This window comes from Sphaerodactylus townsendi, linkage group LG04, assembly GCF_021028975.2.
Source record: "Sphaerodactylus townsendi isolate TG3544 linkage group LG04, MPM_Stown_v2.3, whole genome shotgun sequence".
Taxonomy (NCBI): domain Eukaryota; kingdom Metazoa; phylum Chordata; class Lepidosauria; order Squamata; family Sphaerodactylidae; genus Sphaerodactylus; species Sphaerodactylus townsendi.
Genome location: NC_059428.1, coordinates 56,343,014 through 56,356,990, shown reverse-complemented (window position 1 = coordinate 56,356,990; position 13,977 = coordinate 56,343,014). Strand labels below are relative to the sequence as shown.

The following is a 13,977-nucleotide window of genomic DNA, read 5'->3' as shown; positions in this document are numbered from 1 at the left end:
CCCCAGCCCCTTGGAGGCAGCTCCAACAGGCACTGTGGCCCTGTCTGTAGGCACCTCCCCAGTGCCAACCCAGCTCTTCCCAGTTGGGGTGGCAGGGGGGTGTAGGGGTGGGGGCAATTTTGTGTCCCCACTGTAGCGCCCAGGGACATTTGTCCCCCCTGCCCCAGGTGCAACTTGATGGTAGAAAATAAAATAAAAATAACTTGTTAGACAAGGAAGATTTTTAGTGCCATTCCTTTCTCATTATTATTACTTGCTAAACATTGGAAACTGTTCAGTTTAAAGAGAAAACAACTTAATCTAAAATTTGTTCACAGGCTACTGGCTACTTTTTAAATAGCTGAAATTTGGCACACATCTCCTCGGCTATGTTCAGTTCACAGCCATGTAATGCAGAAAGACACCTGACTAATTTTTAGCCTGTGGGAAGACACTACTCATATGGTAAATAACATAACCAACAGGGGCAAATACTGAACTCCAATTTTCTATATTTTCTTAGGAAGTGTTCTGTGATGGATTATATGCAGTTCAAAACTTTGTTTTACCTGACTTCCTTCTCTTCGCCAAAATATTGCTGGTTGAGGGTTCCCTGTTGCTTCACACGGGAAAGTCACTGTTCTGCCTAACGCAGCCACCTGGTCACGAGGTTTCACAACAAAATGTGGTGGCTCTAAAAGAAAAATGTACAGCAACATTAGAGGATTTGATTTTTAAGCTACATGAATTAGACTTGCATGCAACATTTAAATCCCAAAGAGAATGGTTCTCCTAGAATAAAGAAAATATGGCTCATGTCCAACACTGACATTGTTTTGTTAAGACCTGGTGTCACAGTTGCTCCTACGTAAATCTCCTTTATGAAACCACAATGGAACAACCTTTTGTCTGAAGTCTCACAAAGCCTAATTACCTTCAGTGAGGTTTCTTTCAAAAGTACTCCAGGGGGTGCCAGAATCTTAAAGGGAAGGAATTTCCAGCAGCCACAAAAAGAACTAAAAACATTCCGTGTATTAGTAATTCTTACAGTAAAAACCACTAAATGAGTGCAAATTTAGAGTTTAGATATACAAAAGTCATCATCTTTGATTTAGCGTCATTTTGTAGTCATTTAATAGCTTCCATAAGAGGCTTGATTTTGATGTCATTTGGGTTGCTCAATTTTTTTTCCAGTTTAACTCAAAAGCCCCAGGATTGCTACTGTGTAAATTATAAGCATTTAAAAACCTTCAATGCAATTACTGAAGAGGAATGAATTTAAAGCAACAGTGAAGCAGAATGTCTCCTTCATTTACATAGGCAAAGACATGCTCAAACAAAATATATATGTAAATGAAGGAAAATTTGAAACATCTGCTCATCGTGACATTATAAATACTGCCAGCACTGTCCAAACTGTTTGATTTATAGACTTAAATGGCCATTTCATCTAGCAGTAAATAGAATGTCAAAAATTATGTCAGTTGCATTGAGATATGACAGTTGAGTGTATTAGGCACAGTGAATGAACTAGACAAGAGGGAACGATTTTTTTACTCCTCTGTTTTCAGCTTCAAAAGACAAGGCTTTATGTAAGAGATGTATTTAGTGGTTTATACTTTTCAGCTCTAACTCATCAGTCATCTGAAAAACTAATTACTTCCTCTGTTTCCTTACTAATTTTAACAGGTATGACATGATCATATTTAAACACTATTTTTGTATTTAAAGGTTTACGCACCACTGATAATAATTTGTTTTTAAAAAACCACTTCAGATGGCTATTTTAAATTACATACAGCTAGAAGAGAATGATACTGTAACCCTACATGGAATTACCGATAAGATATAGGCTTGAGCTATATGTGTGAATGGTATACCGGCCATATGGTATATGCCATATATTGAAATCAGCATTGGAAGGAGCAGCACAAATTAATCCAACCATTGTATAAATTGCCATCATATTATTGTTTATCACATTTTTCCTTAGATAAAAAGCAGAGGAGAGTTCATACAATAGCTGCTTAAAAGACTGGTTAAGCACAATCACTGACATTGAAATCTGATGGATGGACTGACATCCAGGGAATTCTTTTACTGAATCCTATGTTTCAACATCTGAGCCAATATTCCTGAAAGCAACTGATACCAAAATATTCCATAATATAGATAAATACACAGCCAGTGTAGTGAATAAAGTCCTTCCAAGGTACGAGCCCTTGTTAACAGACAATGTGAGAAATATGAAAGCTGCAAGGTAAATATAGAATCCACGGTATCATATAATAATATTTGGTTGTTTTGCTCATTGGCTAAATCTTCTGTCAAAGGCTTATTAACTGTGGATAATTGAAGGCATTGCCTTCACAAACTGCAGCTTTCACAAACTGTACTGTGATTGTGAAAGCATTCAACAATCATCACATTGAAATCAAATTCTGAAGACACTGAAGAAAGAAAAACAAGGAAAAGAATGTGCTTTTATACTAGCAGCAGAAACTAGATGTGATTCAGCTATTAAGTATTCAGAGAGTTTGCCATGCATGAATAATAGTTTGCCCTGTGCTTCAATAGATAAGAGTATCCCAGATTAATGCTGAACACCTTCAGAGGCAGATTCCTGACAGTTAGCTGTTCTGGATTCAAGTTATAGGAGAATTCAATTTGTTACTATCATAAGAACATAAGAACATAAGAACAAGCCAGCTGGATCAGACCAGAGTCCATCTAGTCCAGCTCTCTGCTACTTGCAGTGGCCCACCAGGTGCCTTTGGGAGCTCACCTGCAGGATGTGAAAGCAATGGCCTTCTGCGGCTGTTGCTCCCGAGCACCTGGACTGTTAAGGCATTTGCAATCTCAGATCAAAGAGGATCAAGATTGGTAGCCATAAATCGACTTCTCCTCCATAAATCTGTCCAAGCCCCTTTTAAAGTTATCCAAGTTAGTGGCCATCACCACCTCCTGTGGCAGCATATTCCAAACACCAATCACACGTTGCGTGAAGAAGTGTTTCCTTTTATTAGTCCTAATTGTTCCCCCCAGCATTTTCAATGAATGCCCCCTGGTTCTAGTATTGTGAGAGTTTCAGAAAAAATCAGTTTCAGTGGCTTTTTAAAAAAAACTTTTCAAATATTCTTGAGATATTCAGACAACTGAAATAAATTTTCACTTAGATTTTGCCATCTTCATCTCTATCTAAAAAAGTAGTAGTAAAACAAATATTTGCTAAGAGATCTGAGTTCCAGTTAATCTTTGGAAACTGAATACAGAGGGCAACATATAATTGAAGACAAGTTATCTTCTGCTTTTGATACATTTGCAGACATAATTAAGACTGTCTTCAATTGAAACAGCTGTTACACTGACTTGTGTGCAAAAGAAAAGCTGTAAAGAAAGACATAATTTGATGAGCAGCAGAGAATGGTGGAAAAGATACTGCAACACTTGACTTCTGTCCAGAACTGCCATAAGGATCTTAAGCATTCCACCAACAGCAGGTTCTTGTGAAAGGAACAGGAAAGTTTGCAGCTCAACAAAGACAAAAACAAGGAATAGACTAACAAATAGCTATTTCTATTTTGCTTCTAGGGAATCAGTCACCACTATAATCCTCTCCCAGTCCTATGTTAGTGAAAAAGTATTTAGTGGAAGCCTGGGATCCCAGACTTAACCTGGAGCCCTGTTTGTGGGCCTGTGGGAGGAGGGAGGAAAAGGGCAATATGCTTTTCTTTTCTTTTTTAATCAATTTTTTTACAACTACAACAAAACTAACATAGGAGGAAAAAACAAAGGTGATCCAGCCACCCTATTCTACTTGTACAACAAAGGCAGCCACCCTATTCTACTTGTACCTAAACATATAGAGTACACATAACTGGCTCCCTGCCCATAGCCTTCTGTCAATCTTATCTATAACATTTTTCCATTGTTTATTTAAACCTCAAGCCCAACATAGGTTCCTCTTTTTTCTTAAACTTTTTCTAATATATCAACTTACAATTTGAAGTAATTTGAAACAAGTAAAAAAGTCATCTTATCCTCCAAACCTAGTTTTCTATAGTTCCAATTCTCTCCAGCTAAGTTATCTGTCTGGTTAATCTGGGTGGTTGTGGCTCTGCCTCCCCATTCTTTCCTTCCCCCATTGAGCACTGAGTCTAGAAATAATTCTAAATCATATTTTTCTCAATCTGAAATAGGACTCAAAAGCAATGCAAAAAGTAACAGTGAAACTGAAGTTGGGACACTTATTTATGAAAAAAGTAAACACTGTCAATGTAAGATTTATCTAGCACTTTGGGTATCTCAACAACAGTGTGTGCAGCTGTAATTTTCTGAGTCTTGTTTCCCTTAACTGTTAAAAAAATCCCAAACAGCAACAATATAAGGTAAGTATAAGCTACTGTCTCTGCTTTTATAAGTATTCATATGCAATGTCTTCATTCAAAATTTTGAATGTGTTTGAAAGTAACATTGAAACTATACTATGTGCTTACTGTAATTTCTCCTGAATCAAATTTCAGTTCAATTACTTTATGGCTATTGGGTTACATTTTTATCCATTTTTACTAAATATCAGACTTTTGTGTGCCTAAGAGAAAAAGGATACTGGGGAACACAAAAATTAGTCAAACAAGTATGCAAGATCAGATCACATTATTTAGATAGTGGCGCATTTGCCTAGGGACAGGGGGTACCACTTGAAGCTGGCAACTGGGAAGGGGCAGGGCTTGGGGATGGGCCTGGGGGTGGGTCCTACCCCAGGCATAGCAGGGAGGCCCCTGGAGAATGGATTTCTCTGGCGCCATTTCCCCCTGGTACACCTCTGCATTTAGAGCTTAGGAAAGTTTTATGGAAAATGCTCTCATGCAAATTTTCCCCCAAACCCCACATCAATACCCACAATATTGCATTTTACAGAGCTTTTACAAAACTGTGGTGGGTTCCGCATGGGCCGTATACAGCGGTGTGCAGCCGGTAAAAACACTGTTGTGGGGAAGGACTTTGCACAGCTGCCACTGCTGGAGCTAAGCCACAACAACCTATTTTCCCCACAACGATGTTTCCGTGACTCGCTAAATGAGTGAGATTTTTGAAAATGTAGGTGTGCAGCTGGCGCTGCGCAAACAGCCGGGCAGGAGGCGCTCCTGCTCTGGCTGCACTTGTGTACCTCTTTTCTTGCTACTTCCGGTCTGCATAGCCAAGGTGCAGGGGTTGATATCTGGGTCCTGTGAGATGTCAGCATGGCTGTGGGGGTTCCTGGATCCATTCCTGGTTGGCTAACTAGAAAAAACCGCAGGGTCCCATGCAAAGGCCCACAGCCCAGCCTGTTTCCATGCTGCCCACGGGGCACCCGGCCATGCAATCACCCCGGGGCAGCTGTGTTACTGTGTACACCGGCCGCACACCGCTGTTTATGGCGTGTGCGGAATCCGCCTCTGACCCACAATCCATTAAAACATCACTATCTTATAAACACCACTTTTACATAGCACAATCCTCTTTGACAGAAAAATCTGTATAACTGCTGATTAGTAAATGTCTCCGTGAATCCTTCCTCACTACATCCTTCGTAACTGAATCCTTCTTTACAGCCAGATCCATATGGTTCTCCCCATATTATCAACTACTGTTCATTTTTCCTCCAGGTTGGATCAGTTAAAATAACTGTACTGAAGGCCATGGGATATGGAAGCTACAAGGATGCTGAATCAAGTAAAATGGTCTTTCTTTATTCTTCCACTGGCAGAGTTTCCACCAGTACATTGGCAGTTTGGGGCTGATTTGAATTGATTCCACTGCCTCACTGGTGCCCCAAGGCAACCCCCTACCCTAGGATTCAACTAACAAATTGCTTGAATATCTCAGGGAGCTGCAAGTACCTTTCACCTGCAGTTTGTAGGATCCAAGCTAATATCTGATTTTTAAAATTCCATCTTCTGTGATGGGTTCTCCAGGCTTAGGATGAAACTATACTAATTCTTCCACCCTAACAGTACTAAAAATGCAAAATAAATAGTACTATTAATATTGATTTCTGTTTTGTATATAAATGCCATATTGCATATAAATAGTGTAAAATATCATAAAATAAATGAACAGAATGAAAACAAACAAAAATACGCTTATAATGAATATGCATGAAAAAAATAAAAAAATGAAAAATGGTGGATTTGCAGATTCAAAAGTAAGATTTCAGTCAAGCATACATAAGTTAATTAGAATTCAACATTACAATTATAAAAACAGATAGAAATAAGCATCCCATTACCTTTGTTGTTTGACACAAAAATTACCTATACTTCATGCAGAATCTGCTCTTTGCAGTTTCTCCAGTCAATTACAAGTGAAAGATGGAAGCAGAAGCTGGCAGATATGGAAGGATATGGATGGAAAAGGGGAGAGGAGTTCCATTCACAGGGATAACGAAGATGAGAAGATGGCGAATAATATATCAACTTACCAGATACAACTAAAAACAAAACAAAAAGAAAAAATGGAATAAATAAAATCAAACATAAAATGAATAAAAAAGTAAATTGATGTTTTTAAATTTCCAGATCCTATTTTAGAAATTGTAATTTATTTGAGCACACAACATATTTAGGATATGAGAAAAACAGTGTAACACAAAAAGTCTTACTAAACAAATAGTTCTTTTTAGCTGAATAGAAAACTCAATTGTAAATAAGGTGATATGAAGCATGAAACACCAAATATATACAAGAAATTTGCCACAGTATAAAAAAGATCTTTCTCCCTGCTGAGCTGACTGATGGGATCACATTCAGCAGTTACACCCACAACCTGTCCACTACATCCTTCATGCTGAGAAACAGAATAAAAATGGATTATGATGTTCCATTCATCACATAATTCAGGAGTAATTTTCATAATCGCCATCAGTGTTCATGGCATATTTCCAGTGAGAAGAAGGAAGGAACAAATTCAGGCAGGATTGGTAGAGCTCAGAAATACCTATTCCAGTGGATAAAGTGATTGTATTTCAGTTCATTTCCTTTTAAATGTTTGTCCTCTACAACACACCGGTAGGAAGAATTCTTCTACAACTATATTACAATATAAAGAGTATTTTACCTATTAAGAGGCAAGTAGTAGTGATTAGTAGTCTTCCTTACACATAGATTAAAATAGATTCCAGTAGAACAATTTACTTGGGAAATAATTATTTGAAGAGCGGTCATACCAAAGTTTTGGCCTTGGTCAAAATCCCTAATGATGCACCTGGTTATCAAATCTAAAAGAAAACCTCTGGCTCTTGCCAACCTGGCCATTTGAGATTTGATTGGCTGTATAGATCTTTAAAAACATTTGTTGTAAGCAGCACAAGAATCTTCACTACATGAAAAGATAATATGTGTGTGTGTAAAAGAAAATATTTTAAACCTTATTTTCATATTAAAAGGCATCCTGTTAAACCAGTGGTTCTCAACCTTCTTAAGGCTGCGACCCTTTAATACAGTTCCTCATGTTGTGGTGACCCTAACATTTATCCATTTTACAGATGGAGAACACTGATGCAGAGAGTCTTAGGGGACCCCTGTAAAAGGGTCGTTCGACCCCCAAAGGGGTCACGACCCACAGGTTGAGAACCGCTGTGTTAAACAGAGCTTTTGCCTGAAATGCTGAAGTGTTACTATTAGAGTTATGCGTAACCTCACTCCATTACATTTTGTGGTTGGGTCCACTTCCTGAAGCAGCAATTTCATGGCTGTATCTATCACCCTGTGTCAGAATTTCAAAGGTGTTCACAAGTTTCAAAAAGGTGTGGAGCCCCTGATAAAGAGCATGAAGCCCAAAAATGTAATTCTGTACAAGTACCACACAGACAATATATTTCTTTAAAATAGGATGTGTTGAATATTCCATTGAATGTTTTCCCCCATGATTTGGCTATATTCCTGATCACGATGAACTGTCCTCTGGTTGAAGTGGGATCATATCAAAAGGACTTAAAAGTTTGCATTAAGTTTTTAAAGCTGAGAACTTATAGGTTTCTTTTAGTCCTCTGGTTATTTTAACCCTATGCTTGTGTGGCAATAAAATACATGTGTGGGCTACATACTAAACAATGCATATATGTGCACTTAGGTACTGTACATCACATGCAGTGGAGATGGCAGAAACAACCATGAGCCTATCTTCCATACTTCACTAAACCTAATTCAGTTAGCTCTGTTCACATGTTACAGTGGCTGAATGCACATGAAGAAGAAGAAGAAGAAGAAGAAGAAGAAGAAGAAGAAGAAGAAGAAGAAGAAGAAGAAGAGGAGGAGGAGGAGGAGGAGGAGGAGGAGGAGGAGGAGGAGGCGTTTGGATTTATATCCCCCCCTTCTCTCCTGTAGGAGACTCAAAGGGGCTTACAATCTCCTTGCCCTTCCCCCCTCACAAGAAAACACCCTGTGAGGTGGGTGGGGCAGAAATAGATAAGAACATCTATTTCTGCTAAAGAGTCAACATACATTCACTATACAAAGGAAACCATGGACCAGTATCTATATAAATGTGAGGTTTCAGTCACATGTTCAACTGTGCATGTGTTGAGCATAATATGAGAAGTATTCAACATACATATCAGGAAAAAATAAGTGTACACTGTACACAGGCTGTAAATTCACTATAACTTGTGAACAAGCTTAGTCAGAAATGAGTTAGGATGACATGGAAGCCACACAATCTAATCCTTTTTGAATTGAATGCTTACATCAGTCCCTTGAAAATTCAATTTCCATGGATAGGAAGGGTGAGACTATTTGCATCTCACTCCAAAACATTATGCTATGTAAGAAGAGGTTGCTAAATCATTTCTCTATACTGATTGCTTAAGTAAACAAACGTCATTTTTAGTGAGTATTTTAAAAATCCTACAAACTATTTCCTTTATTCTAGACCCATATAAAATGCTAAAATGCCTTTGTGACTTGAAACTATTCTTCCAAATCTATCCTATTATCAATTATGGGGGTTAGAAAATTAAACAATAGTCTTTATCTCGAAAAATAAAATTGCTGAGATGATGTCCACAAAAATGCATTTCCGAACTCAACATTACACACACACACACTCTCTCTCTCTTCATGCATTATATTTACAGATAAAATGCAATAAATGCTAGATTTTTAAAGAAAGAAGCCATTGATTATTCAATGAATAAATCAGGAACAGAATAATTTACATAAGATTTGACTCATATGTGGTAAATGTCAAATACAGGTTTTTAAAGGGATGTTTTGCATATCTTAAGTCCTTCAGTGCTCTCATTTGGTTTTACCCTTTTAGGTGAAGATTAAAAATAAACTACTGTTAAGCATGAGTACACTGTCATAATTAGCTGGTAAACACCTGTAGTATGCTAATCTCAAATAACACATATTGAGAAAAGGAATAAGATTCCACCTGTCAAAATTCATTAGGTAGGAGAAATACAGATTCATTTTCAAGTAAGCAGTACATAAGACAGGTGTGACATGAAAATGAAATGAACATATAAGTTACTTATAATATCTTCTCTTTTGAATCTGGCTACATTCAGTACACCGTAATTCAGTTTATAAGAAAATCGAATAATTAAATGCATATGCCAAATTGGTTACTGCAAACTATAAGAGCTATTTATTTTGTAATACTTACTAGCATAAAACAATATGAGACAGCAGTTAAGTCAGGCAGGTTTCAATTTCCAGTTCAATGTTATCAACCAATTTTAGATTTTATTTTGTTATTCAGATTCAGACAAAAAGCATGTTTTAGACAGTCAGTCAGTCAGTCAGCCAGTCAGTCAGTCATATAACACCACCAAATGTAGTGAATCATTAGACAAATGCTTATTTTTAAGCTACTGTAATAGAAAGTGGATTTTCCTTAATGTTTTAGGTAGCAAAGAATGTTGGCATTGGTTCTCTCAAGGAGAGGTGAGCTTTTAAAAGTAGCGAATATGGGGAAAACACATTAGACAGAAATGAACCAACAGTGCCAAGACACAGTTCAATGACCTGTTTGCCTGATTTTTTTCTCCAGTGGAGTGAAAAAAACCAACGTATGTAAACCTGTCTCTGTTAAGACTCTAGTAGGTTAGAGGTAGAGTAAGCACTCTAAATTTAGCACCAAGATAAAGCATACTAATTTTGGTAAGTAGATAAAGATTTTTTTTCAATGAGACATTCAGTCAGCTTTTATCAGTGTCCTTGTAGTCAAGGCACAGGACAGAGTCAGATGGTCTAAACCAGGGATGCCCAACCTTTCCCAGCCTGCAGGCACCTTTGGAATTCTGACAATATGCCTGCTGCGGAGCCAGTCACAAAAATGATTGCCACAGCCTAACTTCAGTCATACAGTAAAGATGCCTGTGCTGCTGCCAAAGCAACATTTTTAAAATCTTCACAGCCAATGACAATCAGGCTGTTTCCGCACGGGTGGAATATGGTGGCCTGGGGACGGCAAAAATGCCGTCCCCAGGCCGCCATTCGCACAGGGGGCGCAGCTGCATCGCAGCCGCGCCGCCCTCGCGCCGCCCGGCCGCCGCGAAGCCGGTGTTTCCCCAGAGCGCTTGGAAGCGCTCTTGTTGGGGAAACGCTGCCTCGAAGCCGCTGCCAAGCGAACGGCAGCGGCTTCGAGACGCCTCCCCCCCTCCTTGCTCCCGGCACTTGCTCCTTGCTCCCGGTCGCTGGAGCAGGCGCGCAGGGCCAGGGGTGTGTGTCCCCAGGCCTCGGTGACGCGCCGGAGGCCCGGGGACACGCCGGGTCGGCGTCAAGTACGCCGAACCGGCCGCTTCCGCATTCATGCGGAAACGGCCTCAGAACCTATGCTGGGCAGAAGCCACAACTGGTCATGTTAACCTTCTAAATTTGAGTAACCTTCAATCCCCCCTCTCTTCTCCCCCCCCCCCATAGTGCGCTAGATTTCCTCCCTATGGACCTCCTTGTGATCACATCCTTGGGGGCTTAACCTAACTCAGGGATAAAGGTTCAACAGCTGAAGGTCTTAAGAGAACTCCTATGAAATGTCTGTTCTTTCATGAGAGTAGAACATGTGCATTACCACATACTACTATGAATCACTGTATTCTGTAATTGAGTTTGGGAAGTCAAAGCATAGTGTAATCCTTACAAACCTGACAGGCCAGTTCACAACCTTGAAAACATATCTGCTGGATTTTAATTGACTCATAAGCAGATTCTGAATGGCCCCAAAACAGTGGTGTGAAAACGGTGTGAAATGGTTTAAAACGGTGTAAAAGGGTTTAGACCGTTTCCACGCTGTTTTCGCACCGCTGTTTTTGGCACATGCGGAATCTGCCATAGCAATGATGGAGACTCACAACATTTTTACTAGCAGTTATAGCCAGTAACTATCTATAATTTACATATTCTTCTCCATGTTTTGACCAGATATCTAGGGCATTAGACAAAGAAGTATCATTAGCAATACTGTTTTTACTACTTTTGTTTTTCTTTATTGAAGTCTCCTTTAATGTTAATAAAAATTACGTACATTAATAATAATTATTAGGTATGTGTATTTCTTAATATGTTTGTAAAGGTTTATAACAAAATGTGCATGCAATAACAGAAAGTGTGTAATATTTGTTCGTGTCTTGTGGCTCTCAAATATCTGAAGTTTATTCTATGTGGCTCTTAGATCAAGCAAATTTGGCTACCCCTGATCTAGACTACAGAGCCAGCTCCTTTGAATATGCCATAGCCTTCCAAGTATGGTTTGCTATTTTTTTTTTAGCAGGAAGCAAAAGTATATATAAGACAAAACAAAATCTACACCTACAAGTATAGAAAAAGGGATATGTAATCTGTGTGTGTGTGTGTGATTTTGCCATAACATCACTGTTGATTTATGGTGAGTCACTGGCATTTTTTAAGCAGCAGCTGGACAAACACTTGTCTGGGATGCTCTAGGTTGATCCTGCATTTACCAGGGGTTGGACTAGATTGCCTGTACAGCCCCTTCAGCCTCTATGATTATTTGGAGATGGTTTGTCATTGCCAACCTCTGAGTGGGGTGAGAGAGTTTTGAGAGAACTGTGACTGGCCCATGGTCACACAGCAGGCTTCATGTTGAGGAATTGATTAGAGTGGGACTCTTAACCACTATTCCATGCTGCCTTTTATACAAAGTGTTAGTGAGAAAATTTTAATAATAAAAGTTACTTATCTAACATAACTAATAGTGAACACTACTTATATGTTTAAAAGATCAATTATTGATGGTATCCCATTTATGATATTTTTTTAAAAAAACCTATACAATGAAAATGAAATCAACTTTCATTTTTTAAAAAAAAATTATTAGTCCTTCCATAATATTGGCTATATAATTCTACATCATAAATGCCTCTAAAATTCTAATCCTTGACAATATTCTCAGCATATGTAATCAGTAATGAGTTCCAACAATTTACTCACAAAAGAAACAGTTTTTCTGAATAGGATTGCACTGTTAGTTCCAGCAGTAATTAAAATATATCAATAAGAGGATTGTCATTTGTCTAGTATAACTCCTCACAGCAAGAATTTTCACTGTACATAGTAAGAAATACACAAATTTATTGTCACTGTTTATGTATAAGTTTAAATGCTCAGGAGAAAGTCTAAATTATTCATATTCTGATATTAATTTCACACCAAAAAATAAAGTGATTTCTATCATTCAGAATTTTTTGAAAGTTTTCACTTGAAGTTCTTGCATGTGAAGATATGCCCTCTAATTTCAAATGAGGCACTGATCTTTGGATTGTTTCTCTGCATGCACTGATTTGCCCCACCAAACTAATGGAGATTTTTGAGAACATAAAAATGTCATGTGCATCAAAGCTCAAAAGCAAATCAGATGATAATTGTTGAAGGCTTTCACGGCCAGAATCACTGGGGTGTTATGTGGTTTCTGGGCTGTAAGGCTGTGTTCTAGTAGAAAATGCAGCCTGGAAAACTACACAACACCTCAGATGATGATATTTAGACTAGTCATGATTTCCTAACTGGAAATATTGTGTATGTGTAGATCAACACCCTTCACAATATCTAGAGGGATAACATCTATGGCCAAATTCCCACTGACAATTTAACCTAGAATCAGCACCTTTTCATCCAGGTTTCAACATCCTCACCGCAGCATGTTCGTAGTGAAGATATCTAGCCCTGCCCCTTGGGGGGGGGGGTTACCTGCTGTCAGTGGTGCAATTGTTAAGCTAGCAGCACCAAAATTTCAGAGTACCTTTAGGAGACCCTCCTGATGATACCACCCAGGTTTGGTGAAGTTTGGATCATGGGGGCAAAAGTTATGGACCCTCAAATGTGTAGCCCCCATCTCCTATTAGTTTCCATTGGAAACAATGGGGGATGGGGTACCCCCTTTGGTAGTCCATAGCTTTGGATCACCTGGACCAAACTTCACAAAACCTGGGTGGCATCAGTAAGAAACTCTCCTGATGATACTACCCAGGTATGGTGAAGTTTGATTCACGGGGGCCAAAGTTATGGACCCTCAAATGTGTAGCCCCCATCTCCTATTAGCTCCCATTGGAGTATTTTTTCAAAAAGGTGCATATACAAGCAGGTCCAGGAAAATCCTGGGGGGGGGGGGAGGAGCGCAAGAAATGGAACTGATCTGTGTTCCATGGTTCAGCTGTGAGGAGATCTCAAGGGGACCTTGAGATTTCCTCACAGCTGAACCATGGAACACAGATCAGTTCCATTTCTTGCGCTCCTCCTTGTTCCAGTTCCATTTCTTGCGCTCAAGGGGACCTTGAGATTTCGGGTGACTATCCCAGGATTAATTGCCAGTGAGGAAATCACCTATGTCTCCTTTGACAAGAGGATCTCTTGCAGGAGTAAAACAAATAGATAAGGAGAAACAGTGAGAGCAGGAAAAAAACGTGGATTGTTTTTGAACTTTAGAGTATATCTTTGATGAACATGTTGTTCACCGCCTGGAGCCCTTTGGGGATTGGGCGGTATAGAAATTGAA

General features: G+C 39.0%; 1 protein-coding gene across 10 annotated transcripts in view; it reads right to left on the bottom strand.

The window, feature by feature from the left end:
- ROBO1 (roundabout guidance receptor 1) overlaps positions 1-13,977 on the bottom strand; it is a 669,323-nt gene that overhangs the window by 85,231 nt on the left and 570,115 nt on the right. For 8 of the 10 annotated variants that reach the window (XM_048495370.1, XM_048495373.1, XM_048495374.1 and 5 more), the window contains 2 exons: positions 6,443-6,451; positions 549-673 (listed from right to left, as the gene is read on the bottom strand). In XM_048495370.1, coding sequence (XP_048351327.1) covers positions 549-673; positions 6,443-6,451 — 134 coding nt within the window. The remainder of the gene's footprint in view (positions 1-548; positions 674-6,442; positions 6,452-13,977) is intronic. The other 2 variants (XM_048495375.1, XM_048495379.1) reach the window with 1 other exon arrangement.